Below are 19,788 nucleotides of genomic sequence, written 5' to 3' on the forward strand. Positions count from 1 at the left end.
CCAGAGGAGGAATTTGACACCTATAAATTGTCTCTCATAAATCTCATTCGTCTAGTAGTGCAAAGGGAGCTGTTAAAGGTACACTCTAGTTTTTCTTGTCAAAAAATTTCACATGAAAAAGTATTATCTGGTTTCACAGCCCAATGAAGGGTACTTGAATTCTTATACAAAAGCTACAAGTGCCAATATATTTATGTTGATCATACTTGCTTAAGTTGTGTAATTGCAAAACGAATAGCATAATGTCCCGGGGAATCTTGGTGATGGTTGATTTGAATTTCTAATCTTTGTACACAAAGTAGTGCAAATTTTGTATGACAAGATATTTTTGTTGATCACGCTTAATGCACTTGTGTGTGGGATCTCTAATGCATTACTCTTAAAAATTTACATTGTGTGACAAGGGTTCTAAACACTGATCTCATTTGTCTAGAGATGGTAGTAAGTGAATAGGGTGAAGTAGTTGAAAGATGTTTATGAAATTATTGTATGTTTCTCTTGTATAAAATCCATACAAGATGTAGTGTTTCAAAGTATTATGAAGTTATTAATATGATGGGATGACGTGAATTGGGCCTTCTGAGTGAGTATGTTTTCACCGATTGGTAGCTTCTATTTGGGTCCACTTGAGGCTACAACAATGTGACATCACGAATGTTGTTGAATATAATTAAGTTTTCTTTCCAGGACATGAGGGTGGGAGCCTGATAAGCATAAGCAAGCTTTATTTCATGATGAAGAAGGAAGTAAGCTTCCGTTGAATGAAAATTTCCCAAATGAGCAATTATTTGCAATAGATGTCCAGCTTCCATGGTATTTAGATATTGTGAATTATTTGACTACTAACATTTTCCCTCCATTTATGCCAAGCCAAGAAAGGAAGCGATTAGTGTCTATGTCTAGGCACTATTATTGGGATGAGCCGTACTTGTTCAAATTTTGTCCCGATCAGATCATTCGAAGGTGTGTACCAGAGGAGGAACACATGAGTATCTTAAAACATTGCCATCATTTTGCTTGTGGAGGTCATTTTGGAGCTAAGAAGACGACTCTTAAAGTATTACAATCTGGTTTTTATTGGCCTAATGTGTTTAAAGATGATTTTCAATTTTGTAGTTCTTGCGATAAATATCAGAGGACAGGTAACATCTCTTCCAGACACCAGATGCCATTACAAAATATTCAAGTGGTATAAATCTTTGATGTGTGGGGTATCAATTTTATGGGTCCATTTCCTAACTCATTTGGTTATTTATATATTCTTGTGGGCGTAGATTATGTGTCAAAATGGGTAGAGGTTGTCCCCTCGAAAACTAATGATCACAAAGTTGTTGTCAAGTTCTTATAGGATAACATTTTTACTAGGTTTGGCACACCAAGAGCAATCATTAGTGACGGAGGTAGTCATTTTAATAACCATGTTTTTGCATCGTTGATGAAAATGTATGGAATTACACATAAGGTTGGCACTCCATATCATCCTCAAACCAGTGGTCTAAGTAGAAATAAGCAATCAAGAGATCAAAGGTATACTGGAGAAGATAGTGAACACAAGCAGAAAGGATTGGTCTCAGCGATTGAATGATGCCTTGTGGGCATACACAACTGTGTACAAGACTCTTACTGGAATGTCACCATACCATTTGATCTTCGAGAAAGCGTGTCACTTACCGGTCGAGTTGGAAAATAGAGCATACCAGGCCATCAAGAAGTTCAACTTTAATATGAAAGAAGCAGGTGAGAAGAGAAAGCTACAATTGAATGAGCTTGAAGAGTTGATGTATGATGCTTATGAAAATGCAAAGTTGTACAAGGAACGAACCAAGGTGTATCATGATAAACACCTAGTTAGGAAGGAGTTTCATTTGGGGCATAAAGTTTTGATCCACAATTCGAAATTGAGGCTTTTCCCTGGAAAGCTCAAGTCTAGATGGTATGGTCCTTATGTTGTTACCAAAGTTCTTCCTCATGGGCAGTGGCGGATCCAGGAATCTTACCCCAAGGGGTCGCAGTGTAAAAGTTCAAATAAAAATTTAGGATGGAAAAACATATTGAAAATGAAATCATAGTACTTTCATTCATAATTCATAATGGAAACAATATTACAAACTATAATTGTCCACGACGAGGTTTCATATTTTGAAAACGAAGCATTATAGCTTCATTTTCAATACAAGCAAAAATATCTCTCTCAATATAAACAAGCAAGCTATCACTCAACCATTGATCTCCCATTTTGTTCCTAAGTGGACCCTTAACAATATTCATGACAGAAAATGCTCTCTCCACTGAAGCAGTTGCAACTGGTAAAACTAAAGACAATGTAATGAGCAAATATACATAATTGAATACTTGATGCATCCTTGTCTCCACCATTTTTTTTGCAAGATCACCAATCCCTTCCAATTGAGAGAAATCACTACTGGAACACACATAATGAATATAAATCTCAAGTTGATATTCAAGTGCCAAACGATCTTCATCCGAAAAGTCTTGAGGATAAAATTGAGCAAGACGAAGTAACTTTGGTTTATCAAAAGCTACAAATGAATCTTTCGGACTCAAACATGCCATACAAATAAGCAACTCGGTATTTACCTCATTAAAGTGATCCTCTAACTCCGTAATTTGCTCATCAATGACATAAATAAAGAGCTCCACACGATAATGATGACGATTTGTCTTTATTGGAGTATAACGCCTTGACCTCCCTGGAAGTATAAATGCCTCTTCCATGTTAGGAACATCAATATGATGTTTTTCACAAAAAGAAGATATTTCATCAACCAATGCATCGAACCCATTATTCCTCATCCAATATAGCTTTTCCTTGCATGATTTCACTAAAGCCATTGCATTCACAATTTCTTAATCTTTCCTTTGCAATGCTTGTGACAAATCATTTGTGAGTCCCAATATGACTTTCATCAAGAAAAGGTGAAATACAAACTCAAAAGTAAGTATCACTCTCATTAACTTATTTGCTTCACCCGCATTTTCATTCGGATTATCATCAATAACCATTTGAAGCACATGAACCACGGATGAAAACATAGAAATGATGCTAATCAAGGTACCATAGTGTAAGTTCCATCGTGTGTCACTGGCACGTTTGAGACTTGTTTCTTGATTTAAGCCTCGTCCCGTTATAAGACAATCATTTTCAAAAGCTATCACAAGCTCTTCTTGAAGTTGCCCTCTAAGTGAATCACGCCGCTTACAAGATGCTCCAACATGATTAACCACACTATTAGCCATTGCAAAAAAAGAGGCAATGTCTATATTCTTCTTTGCTACGGCAACAAGAGCTAGTTGAAGTTGATGAGCAAAGCAATGAACATAATATGCACAAGGTTGTTCTCTCAATATCTTTGTTTTAAGGCCATTCAACTCACCTCTCATATTGCTAGCACCATCATAACCTTGTCCTCGTAGCTTGGAAATGCTCAAACCGTTGCGAGAAAACAATGTGTCAATAGCATCCTTTAGTGAACTTGAAGTAGTGTCGGTAACATGTTGGATACCCACAAATCTTTCAATTACATGCCCGTTGTCATCCACATAACGCAACACCATAGCCATTTGCTCTTTCACAGACACATCACGTGCTTCATCCACCAATATTGAAAAGAATCTATCTTTTAGACCATCCATGATAGCATCAAGTGTTTCAAGGGCACATGAATTCACAATTTCTTTTTTAATGGAATGAGCTAGTAATTTGAGATTCCCCGGAGCATTTTCCATCACAACTTCTCTAACTTTATCATTATTATCTGCAAGGAATTGCAATAACTCCAAGTAATTTCCCCTATTGCTTAAAGTGGCACTTTCATCATGGCCACGAAAAGGAAGACCTTGTCGCAATAAAAACTTAGTGCACTTGATTGAAGCAATCAAGCATGTGCGATAAGCCTTACGAGCTTGGTCAGAGTGTTTGCTCACTGCCGTTTCAATATGTGTAGCTTGATTCATCAAATTTGTAGCAGCTTCTCTAGCCTTATTATGAACACTCCCAACCGGTCCAACATGCATCTTAAATCTTTCTCTCCCTTTCTTCCAATTCTTAAATCCATCTCCAGTGAAAGCTTCACTACCCACTTGTTCAAAATTGGTTTTAAAGAGATAGCAATAGAGACAAAATGCCGCATCTTTAGATACACTATACTCCAACCAATCAAACTCATCAAACCATTGGGGAATGAAGCGTCGATTAATTCCCGACATATTAGTTATTGGGAAATTATGACCTCTAGGTTGACAAGGTCCTTTTTGTAGATATAATCTTCGGACCTCATCTTTCATATTAGCGTCATAATCTATTATTCGAGTTCTTAATCCAGGATCCGCTTGAAGATTACCCAAAACATCATCTAACTGACTTTGTCTTGAACTTGGAGTTCTTGAACTACCAACAGTATTTGAACTATCAACATTATTCGAACTACCCGAACCCGATGATGACTTTCTCTTAAAAAACCGTTCCGTAATAATGCTACATATACAAAATATTCAAAATAAATACTCACAATATAAACAAACCATAAACATAATCAAAATAAATATGAATTGGATTTCAATTAAATTAAATATCTCATCTTGCATTCTACATATACAAAATAATGAAAATAAAAACTCACAATATAAACAAACCATCAATATAATCAAAATAAATATGAATTGAATTTCAATTAAATTAAATATATTCTACATATACAAAATATTCAAAATAAATACTCACAATATAAACAAACCATAAACATAATCAAAATAAATATGAATTGGATTTCAATTAAATTAAATATCTCATCTTGCATTCTACATATACAAAATAATGAAAATAAAAAATCAAAATATAAACAAACCATCAATATAAACAAACCATCAATAAAAACAAACCAATAAAAACTCACAATATAAACAAACCATCAATAAAAACTCACAATAAAAACTCACAAAATAAATATGAATTGAATTTCAATTAATTAAATATATTCTACATATACAAAATATTCAAAATAAATACTCACAATATAAACAAAGGGAGGAGATGGAGTTGGAGCCACCAGCATGGGAGCAGCAAGGGAGGAGATGGAGTTGAGGGTTTGGGGGCAGCAGCAGCAAGGGAGGAGAGGAGTTGAGGGTTTGGGGGGATTGAGTTAGGGTTGGAGGATGAGAAAACAAAAGAAATTGGGGCTTTTGATTGTATAGGAGTCGGGTAGGAAGGCTGGGACTGGGGGGGGACACGGTGGGAATTTCTTTTCTTTTTTTTTGTTCGGCCTAGCCCAAAACGACGCCGTTTTGGCCAGGTCATTTAAAAAAATTTCCTGGGCCAAAACGACGCCATTTTGCCCATCTGTTTTGAAAAAAAAGAAGCGCGCGCGAGCGCTGCTTCTTCTTCCTCTTCCTGCCGAGTCTTCGTTCAGGCTTTTTGTCGAACAGTTGGCGTGCGAGTCCGACCCCGACGACCCCAGCTCCAAGAGGTCGCATATGGGAGCTTCAAGGTTGTTTCCATGGTTTTCAAGGGGTCGTGCGACCCCGACGACCCCACTGTGGATCTGCCACTGCTCATGGGGCGTTGGAGGTTCATGGTAAAGAGAAGAATTAGACATTCAAGGTGAATGGACATAGAGTAAAGCCCTATATTGAGATGAGTATTGAGCCTTGAGAGGAGGATGTGACCTTCTAACCTGTTCAGTACATTGCATGACATCGTCTCATAGTCTGGCTGAAGACTATAAAATAAGCACTTGTTGGGAGACAATCCAATGTTTCGTTCGTTCTACATTTACTTTTTTATTGTTCAAATTTATGCATCTTGTCTTTAGCTAATCCCTGTTTTTATTTTATTTTTATTTTTATTTTGTAGTCCATTAGAGCCTTTCACCTGTTTCACCGGTTGAGGACTTCAAGCTTAGAGGAAACAGCGTTATTGTCTACTTTCAACTCAACTAGGGAAGTACCGCTATCTTTGAGCTTTATTCTTATTTCTTGTTTATTTTGAGTCTTTCTTATTTTTGCCATTGAGGACAATGTCAACTTCAAGTTTTGGGGGGGGGGGGGAGGGGTGAAGTTGTCCTTGTGTTGCTTTTCAATCTTAAAAAAATAATAATAATAAAACCGTACAAAACAAATGTTTTATTTTGCTTTGTTAGTTTTGTGTCACTTTCCGAATATCTATGATGAAACTTAGTTAATCTTTGGTTTGATTTACGAAAAGTTTATAATAGTTGTGGATTTCTTTGCGTCCTTCACTTGATAGCATGACCTAAACATTTTTTGTTTTTTTTGGAAACTTTGAATGCACGTAGCCATGGTTGATATGATGTGTTGTGGTCGAGATAAATATATGTAAACACTTGTGGAGACGTGCATAATCCTTGTGAGCTTTTGAGCTTATTATATGATTGAACCATTATGCTCAATCAAATTTGTTCTTGTGTGTATGATCTCATTTTTTTACATGCATCTCTAGAATTTGCGTTATACCATTCGAAATGTACATCAAATCATGTAACAAACTGATATGGGCAATTGTTTCTTTCGTTTGAGCCAACACTTAATATTATTTTTCTTAGTTAGCCACTTTGAGCCATTATGAGAGCCATTTCGTTCTTTAACCCAAATCTCCCCTACCTAGCCTTGTACTCAAGTTTCCTACCTTTTATCTAAAGAGCTTGTAGAGTAATCTTTTGAGAGGAGAGATTTCAAAGTTGTAGGGCCAAATTTCGTAATTTCAATTTTGCATTCTTCAAAATTCAAAATTAAAAAAAAAAGAATGAAAAAGAAAAAAAAAATTGTTGCAAAAGTGTTTCTTTGGATCAAGCCAAATGAAAGGAAGTCTAAAGTCGGGGTTTAAGCTTAGAAAAGTTTTGAGGGTTTTGAATTATTTCTCTCTCAAATACAATTGAAAAGTTCTACAAGTTATTTAGATTTTGAGTTCTCCATTCCTTTCTTTGTTTAGCTACTTAACCCTCGGCCCCATTACAACCTAGATTAAGACCTTTGATTCAAGAAGTTACGTGATTTTGATCGCGGAGTCTAGGTGGACAAGCAAGCATATAGAGGCATGTTTTATGAGATCACTAGAGTGAAATATTTTATGCTAGAAATTATGAGTGAGACACATGAGTGTTTACCTTGTAAGGGGTTGAAACAAATTTTGCATATGCCTTATTTAGATTGTAGTGCATTGTATTGACATTTGGCTATCACACACTACACTTTAAACATACTATGTCTAGAGTGTTGCTATCTTGCGAAGGAAGGTTAAGAATATGCATATTATTGTAAATTTTGATCCAAGTCATGCCCAAGAGTTAACCTTCTAAGAGTTTTGTTCGGAAAGATTAGTGTTAGCATTCGTCATTGTTTTGCTTGAGGACAAGCAAATGTTAAGTTTGGGGGAATTTGTTATGCTCGTAAATTCGCTATTATATATTTAATAATTCTCCTTGTTTACAACTTTGTTTTACTCTTCTATATAGATTTTACAATATATTTGTGTTTTGTAGGTTGTAACAAGCGAAGAGTGCAAAAGGAGCTAAAAAAGGCTTTTACAATCCTATGTCATCAACACAACTTGTGCAAAGCAGTCTAGTTCGTGGATTAAACTGTATTGACTCGGGAAGAACCAGAAGATGTGGCAGATTAAATGAAGGTCAGGCTATGCGCGAATACGAAATTTTCTACAAACATGTATCAATGTGGCAGATTAAATGAAGATTAAAATTCCTATTTATTAGGAGTTTTAACCAATTGGAAGAAGCTAAAATGTCTGTAAGGAAATAAATAAGAAGACTAATAAGATGAGACTTTAAAGCCCATTGAATTAGAATTAAGAAAAGAAGGCTATTCAAGCCTTGGGTTGTTACAAATGAAAAGGGGGGTTTTTTATCCCTCTTCAGCGCAGCAGATGGTCGTGTGCAAAAACAATTAGAAGAAAATAAAAAAAGAGCAGCCACCAAAGATGAGGCAGCCACGACAAAAGAGAGAAAGAGGAAGGACCAAGGGCACCATTCCACAATTCATCATTGAAGAGTTTTTTTCTTCTCCTTTTACTTTCTGTTTTGTTTGTCTTTGCTGCCCATTTACATTATGAGTAACTAAATATCATAGTTGGGACTTGGTTGAAGTCCTAATCATGTTTCCTTGAGTATTTTCGATACACTTTTGTTACAAGACAATTTGTTGATGCATTAGTGATTAATTCTAGTTTTAATTCCAATCTTATTGAGTTATTTTATGATTGATCACCATAGAATAGCCTTGTAATTGAGTTTGTTACATGGGTAAATTTGGATGATCAAGTCTTGTACCTATGCTTAGTAACAAGAGAACTAGTTACGGTTCTTGGAATTCATTATCTCGGATTACCGGAATAGATACCATGTTCTAGGATTCGTGTGTTTGTCGATTTCCATTGTATTATGCTTCCTCGGAATGCAACTTAGTAGATACCATGCTAAATACTTCGAGAATGAAAAGAGTTAGTATAGACACCCATGGCTAATTCGTTGTTTAGGGAAATGAATAGCTTAAGGAGTAGATACCATGCCTTTAGGTTGACAAACGTAAAGCATCAAAAATCTGTTTTGTATCATCGTGTGTATCAGTTGCTTAGGCGAAAAAAGATTAGAGATGGATACCAAAGTCCTAACTGTTCAAACATTATTTTCAAAACCCTTATTGCCAATTACTTTTATTTGCCTACGTTTTTTATATTGTGTTTTACTACTTAAACTGAAGACATCTCAAACTATTTGTTAAACCTTTATGTGCATATTTGCTAGTTTTTGTGAATTAATTAATTTAAATTGTTAGAAATCATGCTCTAGATACATATTAGTGCAATCCTCATGGGAATGATCTCGTACTTGCTTTCTATACTATGTGTTTGATCTTGTGCACTTGCGAGTTTAAAATGTGCGATTAGTAGCTTAATATTTAGGTTGTTAAACGCATAACACTACATGAGCGTGTTCCATTTGCTTCTGGAGTCTCTCTATTTCTCTCTCTCACAAATCAGAAACCTAAACATCTCTTCTCTCAAAATCAACGAACCATAACACGATCTCGCTCAAAACCTGCAACCGCAACACGAATCCAAAACATTTCGGTAATCTCTAAAACATTTTTATGAGTGTTAATTTCCGAATGCATGTCTAAACTTCATTTGGAATTTGGTTGTTTCCTCAATTTCATCATCAACCCCTTCTCACAAATTCATCTAAAATGTTCTGCATGTATAATTTCATGTTCGTGTTGGTCATTTCAAACAGATTTCAAGTTGGCCTGCGGAGATTTGATTCAAATTTATGGATTTGGGTAAGAAATTAAGAACCCCTAATCTTTTATTACGATTTTAAATGCCACATAATCGCAATGATCCATCCAAAATCGCATTTTATATGATTCATTTTGTTGATTTTATTTTCTAGAATTTGAGTTTTTATCTCTTGATTATTTTTTGTAGAGGTATAAATTTTCCTTTTTGACTGGAAATGGGTTTTAAGTATAATGCTATCAAATTCTATTTTTTTTTCTAATTTTCTGATTTTGGTGCAAAGCACGGAGTGCTAATATATTGATCCTGGGATTTTTTGTCTTTGCAGGATTTTGGTCTTTGAAATGGGTATGTGTTGTTTTTAACATTTCGGTTCTCACATATTTTGATCTTTGATTTCTGTTGTCTGCCTCTTTGTAAAAATAGTTGTAGTTTTCTGAGAAGGTTGGGACTTAGTTATATTTTCTGTGTAATCTCGATTAAGTTTAAGACTCTCAAAACAAGGGAAAACAGATAAGAGTGATTAAAATTTTGTATCCGAATCAAGGAATTGGTTGCCGCACTAAATCATCATATTGTTCTTCATATTTTGGAAACATATTTTTATTTTTTGGTTTTTATTTATTTATTTTTTGCTGTTATTAGTATGAATTTTGTTTGATGGGAGGCTGGTTGAGTGTGGAAAAGATTGTATGGGTCCTTTGTATTTGAAGGAAGATTTTCATAAAATTCCAATATTTTTTTGCAAGTAGTTACTTTTGTGTGTTCGAGCACTGTACTATTGTTTCTTGCTATTTCCATTCTTATTTTTGTGTTATTTAAGGCTAAACTATACATATTTCTTAATAACGTACCCGCAATTATGTTACATTATCTTAATGACTTGCAAAGATGTGTTGCAATTACTCTATGAACTTTAGTATTGTATAATATTTCAATCAATTGAATATATTTTTGAACAAATTTTAGTATCAGATTCTTTTGGGGATGTGAGCAATCTCTATAAATCCTTTGTTTCCCTTTTAGATTGTGAAAGAAAAGGGGATACTAAACTTTTGTGATCTTTGATAATCAATACGTCTTGAAAAGCAGTTTTTTCCATTTCATATTACTTGACGTGGAAGCGGTACTCATATCAAGATTTTTTACCATAATGTTTAGCTTCATAGTTGTGCATATTTCAGCTGATCCTCTCTTTTGCTCATCTCCTGCAGAAATGGGTGAGTTTGGGAAATGGGTTGTCTGAATCCAAAGCTAAAGACTTGAAATGAAGGAGATTTGAGTAGTTGGAGCATTTCCCCAAAGTTTGATTCACGAAGTTTAGTATCATACTAGCTTATTCATGTAAATGTTTTTATGAAATATTATTACTGCTTATGAATAATCCTTTGTTTGGAGCAGGTTGGAAAGGCTCAAGATGTTGATGTCAATAGGATTGTGCTTTTTCCCAAAGTTTCAGATGCTTTGAAAGGTTTTACTCTTACTCTCCTGCTTTTGTTCAACTATTTTGCAATGTGATTTGATTTTTTGGATGGCTTTTTTGGATTGTACTTAGGGCTGGTTTGGTATTGCTGTGCTTTGAAAAAAAAACTGCTGTGAGAATAAGCGGCTGTGAAATAAATCAGCAGAGTGTTTAGTAAACTTTTTTGTAAAAGTGCTTTTGAAAAAGAAAGCAGTCTGATGGTGGGTCTTTTCATTAAAGGAGCACTGTAGCTCCGTGTGCTTTGAAAAAAAGCCAGTTTTCCAAAGCTGCAAATAGTAGCTTCAGCTTTTTCCTTTGATTTCAGCTTATTCTCACAGCAGCTTCCAAAATAAGCCCTTTTTTTTTTTCAGTTTACCAAACACCTAAAACTCTCACAGCTTTTTTTCGTGGGTGCTTTTTTTTTAAGCACCTCACTCTCAAACCACCCCTTAATTTTATGTGTTCTGTTTGCATTTGATTTGGTTCAATGGAGCTTATATGTAAATTATTAAGGTTTATTAGAAAATGGTATGAAGCAGGCGCATAATGCAACAATCGCCACCAATTGGAAGGGTTCTTTGTTTCTAGACTCTAGCTTTACCTTTGCTTTAACTTTCAAATCATCAAATAAGCTTATGTAGAGACATGAGTTCAGCCTAAATAGAAATCCTAATATTGATTTTGATTTGATTTTTGTTTCCTTATTCTTTTTATTTTTTATTATTTTTCTAAACAATTTTATTTATTAGTTTTAAGTCCTAATTCACACAATCAACCAACATGCTTGCAATTTTGTCTAATAGTCTAAAATTCATATAATCATTTTATAAACTGGGATGTGTAAGGAAGTATATCTCAATCTAAAATTATACATTTGTGTTGAAATTAAGCATGTGTTTGATATTTGTGAATTTACAACTACTTAATGTTAAGGTAAATACTAATTACAAAAATTTTGTACGGTTTTCAATCCTGCAGCATCGCGCGGTCTATTCTTTGCTAGTTATAGTTCTATTTTCACGTCTATTGCAATTTTTTTTGTCCAATACAGTTTTTTGTTCAGTTATGGTTTTTACCAGTTTGTCCTCGTTTTTTTTATTTTTCTATGTTTGATTGTGAAGGAATCAAAGGGCAATTTAGAAAGCTTCACCATTTTGGAGTGGTCCTTTATATATGTTGATGATACTTCAAATTGCGTTGGTGGTTAAAGAAGGGCTTTTTATTTTTTTATTTTTTTAATACAGCAGTTAAAGAAATTATCAATCATAGATTTACCGTGGACTTCGTTAGTAAATCTTAATCATAAATCAAAATTTTCATTTGTTTTCTATTAAAAAGTTGAATATTCTGATTATGTGCAATGATGTAATTATCAATTATAAACAACATGACGATTTCTTATATGCACTGGAAAACTACTATCCAATAAAATGAACATAATCGGAAGATTTTCGTTAAAGTCCACTAAAAATTATAGAGAAATCGATCCAGAACTAACTAAATAAAAGACAAAAGACAGTGTCAAAATTGTAGGGTTGTTTTGTTCATTCCAAGTTTCCGAGAGATTTTTCAATGTGACCGATACACAGGTTGGTATTCACGTGTCATTATACACATAGTGAGATATGTGTGTTAAAAAGTTAATAACTTAAAAAATAAAATTTCCTACAATTTATATTAAAACACGTGATATACTATTTGTATTCCGGTCATAATTAAAAATTTCTTTAAGTATCCAACACAACCACGTGCCAAAATGCAGAAGAAAACACCATAAATACGAACCCCACCCGACCAAATCATTACTTCATCATCTCCCCCCGCCATTTCACTCCTCAACTACCGCCGGCAATTCCGTCTTTAACGCTCCTCCACCCCGCCACGTGTCATCCCTTCCACTGGGTCCCACCTCTCCGTAGCTCACCAAAGTCCAACTATAAGTACAAAGCAAACCCCTCTCTCTCCTCTCTCTCTTTCTCTCTCTTCGCCGTCGCTCACCGGCAATTTTAATTATTTATTAATTTAAATTTAGAGAAAAAAAAATATAATCTTTCGAGAATTTCGGAGAATCCGTTACGGACAAGACGTTCCAGCTGCAGATCGGCTTACAGGAGCTTTTCTCTGACTGAACGAGCATTGCTGACCGTCTGATTATCCTCCTGATTTCCGGCGATTCGAACCCAAAAAGGTAAAGCATTACTTACGTTTCGCACCTCAATTTTCTCGTTAAGTGCTCCGAAATTCGCGGTTTCTGGAATTTGTGACGGAAATGCGAGGTTTTTCGCAGTGTGCATTGCGTGGTTGCGCGTGAGTGATCGGAGACGAGAATGTCAGGCCCGCTGGATCGGTTCGCCAGGCCTTGTGAGTCCATCTCTCTCTCTCTAGTTCTTTCTCTCTCTAGATTTTTGTCGGTGCGGCTGTGTGCTTGTTGCTGTTGAATCTGGGAGGGCCTTGTGTTTGGTCTTGAGGGGACTGAGGTTTTGGATGGGTTTAATTACTTGGCTGAATTTAGGGTTTCTGTTTGGTTGCTGAGAAAATTCAGCAGAAATGAAACAGAAATCTGAGGAAAGTTTAAATTTTGACTCTTTTTTCCCTCTCATGGTTTTGTTTTTAGTAAATGGGTCGTCTTTTCTCAGGTCAAGACATCAAATTTTACCAATTTGTTGTATTATATTTGTTAATGTTTTAGAAAGTTTGAATTTTGACCTTCTTTTTCCTCTCATGGTTATGTTTTTAGTAAATGGATCGTCTTTTCTCAGGTCAAGACATCAATTTTTACAAATTTGTTGTATTATATTTGTTAATGTTTTCACAAACCGTATTCTTATTCTTGTTCTCAAATGCGGGTTTGTGAATTCGGTTAACTCCGGTGAGTTTTTAATGTCAATCCCGTTGTTGTTGTTGTTGTGATGCTGCAGGTTTTGAAGGGTTTTATGGTAGTGATGAGAGGAGGGAGAGGAAGTCTGATTTTGAGAATTCCGAGGATGAGCGGAGGACTAGAATTGGGACTCTGAAGAAGAAGGCTCTCAATGCATCTACCAAATTCAAACATTCTCTCAAGAAAAAGGGCGGTAGGAGAAAGAGTGATGGCCGAGTCAGCTCTGTTTCTATTGAAGACGTTCGTGATATTGAAGAGCTGCAGGCTGTTGATGCATTTCGACAAGCACTGATTTTGGATGAATTGCTCCCAGAAAAGCATGACGATTATCATATGATGTTGAGGTGCTCACTTGTTCAACTTGCACAACTGCATATAATCATGCATACAAATACCTCTGGAAGTTCATAATTTGATAGTATATTAAATTTTTTTTCGTAGAAAACTGTGCCTTCGAGTGATATACTCATTTTTTGTTAAAATTATATGGTAAGATAATAAAATAAACTAGTAATTTCTTGAAATATGGTTGAATATTTCATGTGAGATGGGTAATATTGATTAATACGGTTTCTCATATTTAGACATTAACCTTTAGACATTACTTTCAGGTTTTTGAAAGCAAGGAAGTTTGATGTTGAAAAAGCCAAGCATATGTGGGCTGATATGCTTCAATGGAGGAAGGACTTTAGTGCTGACACTATCATGGAGGTAACTACGGCTTATAAAATTTGTTTGATCATGCATACCTTTCATTTCTCATTTTATCTACCATGTTAATGTTTCTATCAGGATTTTGAGTTCAAAGAGTTGAATGAAGTTCTAAAGCACTACCCTCATGGGCATCATGGTGTGGATAAGGAGGGAAGGCCCGTTTACATTGAAAGATTGGGTAAAGTAGATCCCAATAAAGTAATGCAGGTTACAACTATGGATCGGTATGTGAAATACCATGTTCAGGAGTTCGAGAAAAACTTTGCAATAAAGTTTCCAGCTTGCACCATTGCTGCAAAGAGGCACATAGATTCAAGCACTACAATTTTAGATGTCCAAGGCGTGGTATGTTACCTCTTACCTGTAATCAACCATTTCTGTATATACTTTTCATATTAAGTACAACCATAATATCTAATTATTGTGGATTCGTTTGTTTAAATTGTTTCAAAGGGCTTCAAGAATTTTACGAAGTCTGCACGTGATTTAATTACGCGGTTGCAGAACATTGATAATAACAATTACCCTGAGGTATGCAATCACATTTGTGTAGAACTTTGTCTTAGCTACTTTTTATATGGATTGGAAATTCAATATTAACACCTCATTTGGACCTTTGATTTGTTCATAACTGGTGCAGACCCTGTGTCAAATGTTCATCATTAATGCTGGTCCCGGATTTAGGCTGCTGTGGAACACTGTAAAGACTTTTCTCGATCCTAGAACAACATCAAAGATTCATGTATGTAGAAATTACTTTTTTCATGTATCAGAACTATTAACGTTGGGGGGTTCATTGGAAATCTGTCATGAATTGAGTCATTTACCATCCTTCTTTGATTGTATACAACATTTCAGGTTCTTGGAAACAAATATCAGAACAAATTGCTTGAGGTAATCGATGCCAGGTGAGCAGGCGGCAGCATATCTGTCATCCGTAATGCTATATTTGTTCTATCTTAACACACATAGAAGCTCATTGTGATGTACTTGTTCCATCTATGATGTGAATCAAGATTGTTGATCATGCTGAATCATAGCTGAATGTGTGGTTGTCAATGATAGTCTGGCAATACACCATGGCAACCTCTCTTTGTAAATATAGACACTCAAAGACAGATATATATTATATATAATATATGTATGTATATGTATTTTTCTTAGTATTATTTTCTATAATGATTTTTATCTTTCCTATGTTAAATTTATAATTGCACTTAGCTTAATACTTACAAAGATTTCTTCCAAGAATGCAGTGAGTTGCCAGATTTTCTGGGTGGTAACTGTACCTGTGCAGATCAGGGAGGTTGCCTTCGATCTGATAAGGGGCCATGGAAAAACCCTGAGATATTGAAGGTTATATCTTGCTCTCTAGATTTCCTTTCTGCTGCATATTCTTTTTAGTTTTACAAGATTTTGGTGCAGTTTATATTTGTTTGTTACTGAATCGAGCTTGCGTATGCTCTTTGTTACAGATGGTTCTAAATGGTGAAGCACGACGTGCACGGCAAGTCGTTAAAGTTCTAAACAGTGAAGGGAAGGTTCTTGCTTATGCTAAGCCACAATATCCAATGGTAAAACTTATATAGTTTTCCCTACTGCAGAATAAAAAGTGAGATTATTTTATGCATTAGTTTTTACATTTTATGGGGGGTTATGTATTGAAGCAGGTAAAGGGAAGTGATACATCCACTGCTGAGTCAGGATCTGAAGCAGAAGATATTGCGTCCCCAAAAGCTTTGAAGAATTATTCACATCTTCGATTGACTCCTGTTCACGAAGAGGTAGGTTTAACCTTTTTATATGTAACTTTTGTGATGAATTGATTCATTATTGGAGCCTTAGAAGTTATATTGACCAATAGAGAAAAAGGAACTTATATTGCACGGGTAATTGATATATCTCTTTTAAGAGTTGTTGGAAGTTAGGGGAGCATTCTTGTTTGCTTTGTTTGATAGAACAATATTCTAGACAGGATAGAAGTAGAAATTGAGCATTGACCTTTTTATGTTTAATTTGATATGGCAGTCTTACTACAGTAGATTGGTTGATAAGTCATTTCTTCCCTCTTCTTAGCTCTTCTGCCATATCTTAAAAGTAAAAATAACTTCCTAGAGTAAATTATTGCATGGGTTTTTCTCATGATAGCGTAATACTTGAAATACAATTTAAAGGTGAAACTCTAATGTTTAGTGTGAAATTCGTCTGTGGGTAGGTTGGTTGATAAGTCATTTATTCCCTCTTCTTAGCTCTTCTGCCATATCTTAAAAGTGAAAATAACTTCCTAGAGTAAATCATTGTGTGGGATTTTCTCATGATAGCGTAATAATTGTAATACAATTTAAAGGTGAAACTCTAACGTTTAGTGTGAAATTCGTGTGTGCGTATTTTTTTGGTAATGGCCAGTGCAGTGAACATTGACTTTGATTGTGTTGGCTTGAATTGGTTAGGAAGTTAAGGGCTATTGGATCCCCAAGAGTACTTAAGATGCGTAATATTATGTAATAAACAAGAATAGCCTGGAAAAGTTTTACTCTCTATTGATGGTTGTATTCATTTGTGGTCAATCATGTATTCTTTAATGTGCTATAATAAAATATGCAGGTTAAGGCCGTTGGCAAGGCAAACAGTGCAGGTAATTTCTCTGGTTATGATGAATATGTTCCTATGGTTGACAAAGCTGTTGATGCTAATTGGAAAAAGCAAGTGGTTCTCCAGAGAACTCTTTCTTCCAAAGGTCAGCAAGTCTAACGTCGACTTTCCTGCCAAGATATAACATTTTTTAATTATCATATTGTTATAGGAACGACTTAAACTAGTCCAATATAATAAGACTTCACAGCCTCATAATAGTTGAAATTTCATTACTTTGAGTGTGAATACTTTTATACTGACGTTGGTATATCTTGTGCCAAATTTTGGAAACAGAGGTATCATGACATTGACATGGACAAATGTTTAATCTTTTCAAAATGAAAACGGACATGGATATTTGTGGAATGCAGCAAAAATATACATAAATCTCTATCTATATTTACAGGCATTACCTTCTTCAGGAAACAGGGCAGTTCTTAAAAAAATTTCATTATGTAACAGTTAATGTCACAACAAATCAGACGTCAAGGCTATGTTTGGGTAAGGGCTTTGAAGTCCCAAGGGGTTGAGGCAAAGTTTGTAAGCAATGAATTATAAAATGTTAGATAGGAGGGATTACAAATGCACCACTTGAGCATTCCAAATCCATGTGAGAGGGATTTGCAAATGACTACTTGGAAGGTGTCATTTACAAATCCCTTTTTACGTTCCCTTGTAATGATTATGTGGTGCATTTCTAAACCCCTCCTATCTAATGCTTTGTAGTATATTTCTTCCTCCCTTGGTCCAAATCATTTGAGACAAGACCCTTACCCAAACATAGCCCAAAAGTATTAGAAATCACTCTTCAAAATGCTGTGTCTTGACTCTTGACTACCAAAAATTCGTTTTTCTGTTACCAGTAATGGAGATATTCATTTTTGTCAAAATTACCTATTAATCAGTGTGCAAGCTGAGCTACCTACCAGGAAACAATTATCTTGGTCCCTCAACAATATATTATTTATTCTTAGTTCATTGAAAGATTATAGATTTTTCAAGCTACGAAGGATAATGTTTACTCAGCATATTATTGTTTTGAACTTGGGGCATACGACTCCTATTTTTCGTTTACCTGCTGTCAAGTCCAGATGGTATAGTATATGGTGCTGAACTTAAATAGTAGTAAACAGGCGCCTTGTAATGCTAGATAACCATATTTGATTGAGCTGTTATTAACTTATTTTTCTTTTAATTGTTTTGGTACTTTACACTAGATAAATTAACAGAGTCAAATTCTTTTTCATTCAGGGACACTTTCAGTACCTGAGTCCCCTAAGAATCCAGAAGGAATCCAAGGTCGGATTTTGGTTGCGCTTATGGCCTTCTTCCTGACTTTTCTCACTCTCTTCCGCTCAGTGGCTTCCCAAGTAACTAGGAAGCTTCCTGATGCATTGGTTAATCACAATCAAACTATTCAGGAAAGCACTTTTGATGAAGCAAACAAGGAAGAGGGTCGTCCTCCTTCACCAACAACACCAATTACTGGAACTGATCTTCTACCCTCTGTACTGAAAAAGCTGGTGGAGCTTGAGGAGAAGGTTGATATGCTCCAAGCTAAGCCATCTGAGATGCCTTATGATAAAGCGGAATTGCTGAATGCTGCTGTTTGCCGGGTAGATGCCTTGGAAGCAGAGTTAATTGCCACTAAAAAGGTATAGAAGCTTTATTTGATTCTTGGGTAAAATGGGTGCCTTCTACCTGAAATCATATTACTGCCTTCAAAAATGTTCAACTTCTGGCTTACTTTGCATTTTATTCTTTCCAGGGAAGACTGCAACTTTGTTATTCTTTGTGTTAGCTAGACCGTAATTATCAAGTAAAAAAGTAAATAATTATAAAGGTAGCTTCATTATGGTCTATAGCCTAGCTATTTACGATGGAATGGCACACTTGTGCATGATCCCGGTGGCAACAAATCTTTAAAAGAGTTGGTCTAAGCAATGTGAATTATAAAAGGAAAGACATCAGACCTAAAGGATGGCTGCAATCCCAATTCAATTGGCATTGTACTCAACTTGTATTTTATAGTTTTTTAAGTTTGCATCTCTCTCCACGACATAGTTTTAGGGACTGCTTGCATGTGTTTTGCATCTCATTGTGCATGTAGGGGTATATATGTTAAAGGTGCCCATGACGGCATGAGTGCTTCTTGGTTGTCACTGGGCTTAGTTTAGGTATTTCAGAATGATGCATGCATTGACTGTTTCTTATGGATCAGGCTCTGCACGAGGCTTTGATGAGGCAAGAAGAGCTTCTGGCTTATATTGACAGGCAAGAAGACGCCAAGCTCCGGGTACGTTAATCATTCAGTCCATCTAGGGAGATGTGTATTCTTCTTTTTCATTTCCTTGGTTCTATGGTTCATGATTTTTAAGACATTTTCTTGCTCCCTGTCATCAGAAAAAGAAGTTTTTTTGCTGGTAGAGGTGGTGGTTGCTGCTGAGACTACCGAAGAAAGGGATTGCTACGCAGTTTCTCAAACACGTAAGATCCCTACATGAGTGTTTGACTAGACAATACCGACCTTTGATCTCATAGACAACCACATCATCTGAAATGATGCCCATTCTGTCTACTGAGAACGATACGGAACTGACCGTCGAGTTTTATTTTCTTGAACGAAGGTTGTGCAGTTTGAATTGCTTAATCCTATACCCTTTTTTAAATGTTGAAAGAGCAACTAACCAGAGATTTGATTATAATTATGGCTTATGTGGTGCATTTTATCAACTATAAATTAGATATATAAGGCGTATGACCGAACAATTCTTACTTATCAACGGTTTTATCTAAATTTTCTCTCATTACATA

General features: G+C 35.4%; 2 protein-coding genes across 6 annotated transcripts; one reads left to right on the top strand and one right to left on the bottom strand.

Moving 5' to 3' along the window:
- Nucleotides 1-2,868: 2,868 nt before the first annotated feature.
- Nucleotides 2,869-13,042, bottom strand: LOC108171273 (uncharacterized). Its single transcript, XM_070821718.1, has 2 exons — nucleotides 12,858-13,042; nucleotides 2,869-4,495 (listed from the first exon to the last, which is right to left on the bottom strand). Exons 1-2 carry the CDS (start codon nucleotides 13,040-13,042, stop codon nucleotides 2,869-2,871), a joined length of 1,812 nt encoding a protein of 603 aa, XP_070677819.1.
- Nucleotides 8,978-19,679, top strand: LOC103413202 (phosphatidylinositol/phosphatidylcholine transfer protein SFH8-like). 5 transcript variants are annotated; one of them, XM_070822253.1, is made up of 20 exons: nucleotides 8,978-9,118; nucleotides 9,282-9,327; nucleotides 9,615-9,634; nucleotides 10,501-10,604; nucleotides 10,688-10,757; nucleotides 11,870-12,936; nucleotides 13,036-13,109; nucleotides 13,667-13,970; nucleotides 14,238-14,337; nucleotides 14,419-14,685; nucleotides 14,794-14,871; nucleotides 14,981-15,082; nucleotides 15,199-15,248; nucleotides 15,597-15,696; nucleotides 15,816-15,914; nucleotides 16,008-16,124; nucleotides 16,945-17,077; nucleotides 18,226-18,629; nucleotides 19,196-19,270; nucleotides 19,378-19,679. In XM_070822253.1, the coding sequence occupies exons 7-20, from the start codon at nucleotides 13,076-13,078 to the stop codon at nucleotides 19,399-19,401; spliced, it is 1,887 nt and encodes a 628-aa protein (XP_070678354.1). In that variant the 5' UTR covers nucleotides 8,978-9,118; nucleotides 9,282-9,327; nucleotides 9,615-9,634; nucleotides 10,501-10,604; nucleotides 10,688-10,757; nucleotides 11,870-12,936; nucleotides 13,036-13,075; the 3' UTR covers nucleotides 19,402-19,679. The 5 variants fall into 5 exon arrangements, with proteins under 5 accessions (XP_070678354.1, XP_070678356.1, XP_070678357.1 ...); XM_070822255.1 differs by having other exon boundaries at nucleotides 16,011-16,124; XM_070822254.1 differs by lacking the exon at nucleotides 9,615-9,634 and having other exon boundaries at nucleotides 8,980-9,118.
- Nucleotides 19,680-19,788: the final 109 nt, after the last annotated feature.

The sequence above is a fragment of the Malus domestica genome, chromosome 05, assembly GCF_042453785.1.
Source record: "Malus domestica chromosome 05, GDT2T_hap1".
In the NCBI taxonomy this organism is placed as follows: Eukaryota; Viridiplantae; Streptophyta; class Magnoliopsida; order Rosales; family Rosaceae; genus Malus; species Malus domestica.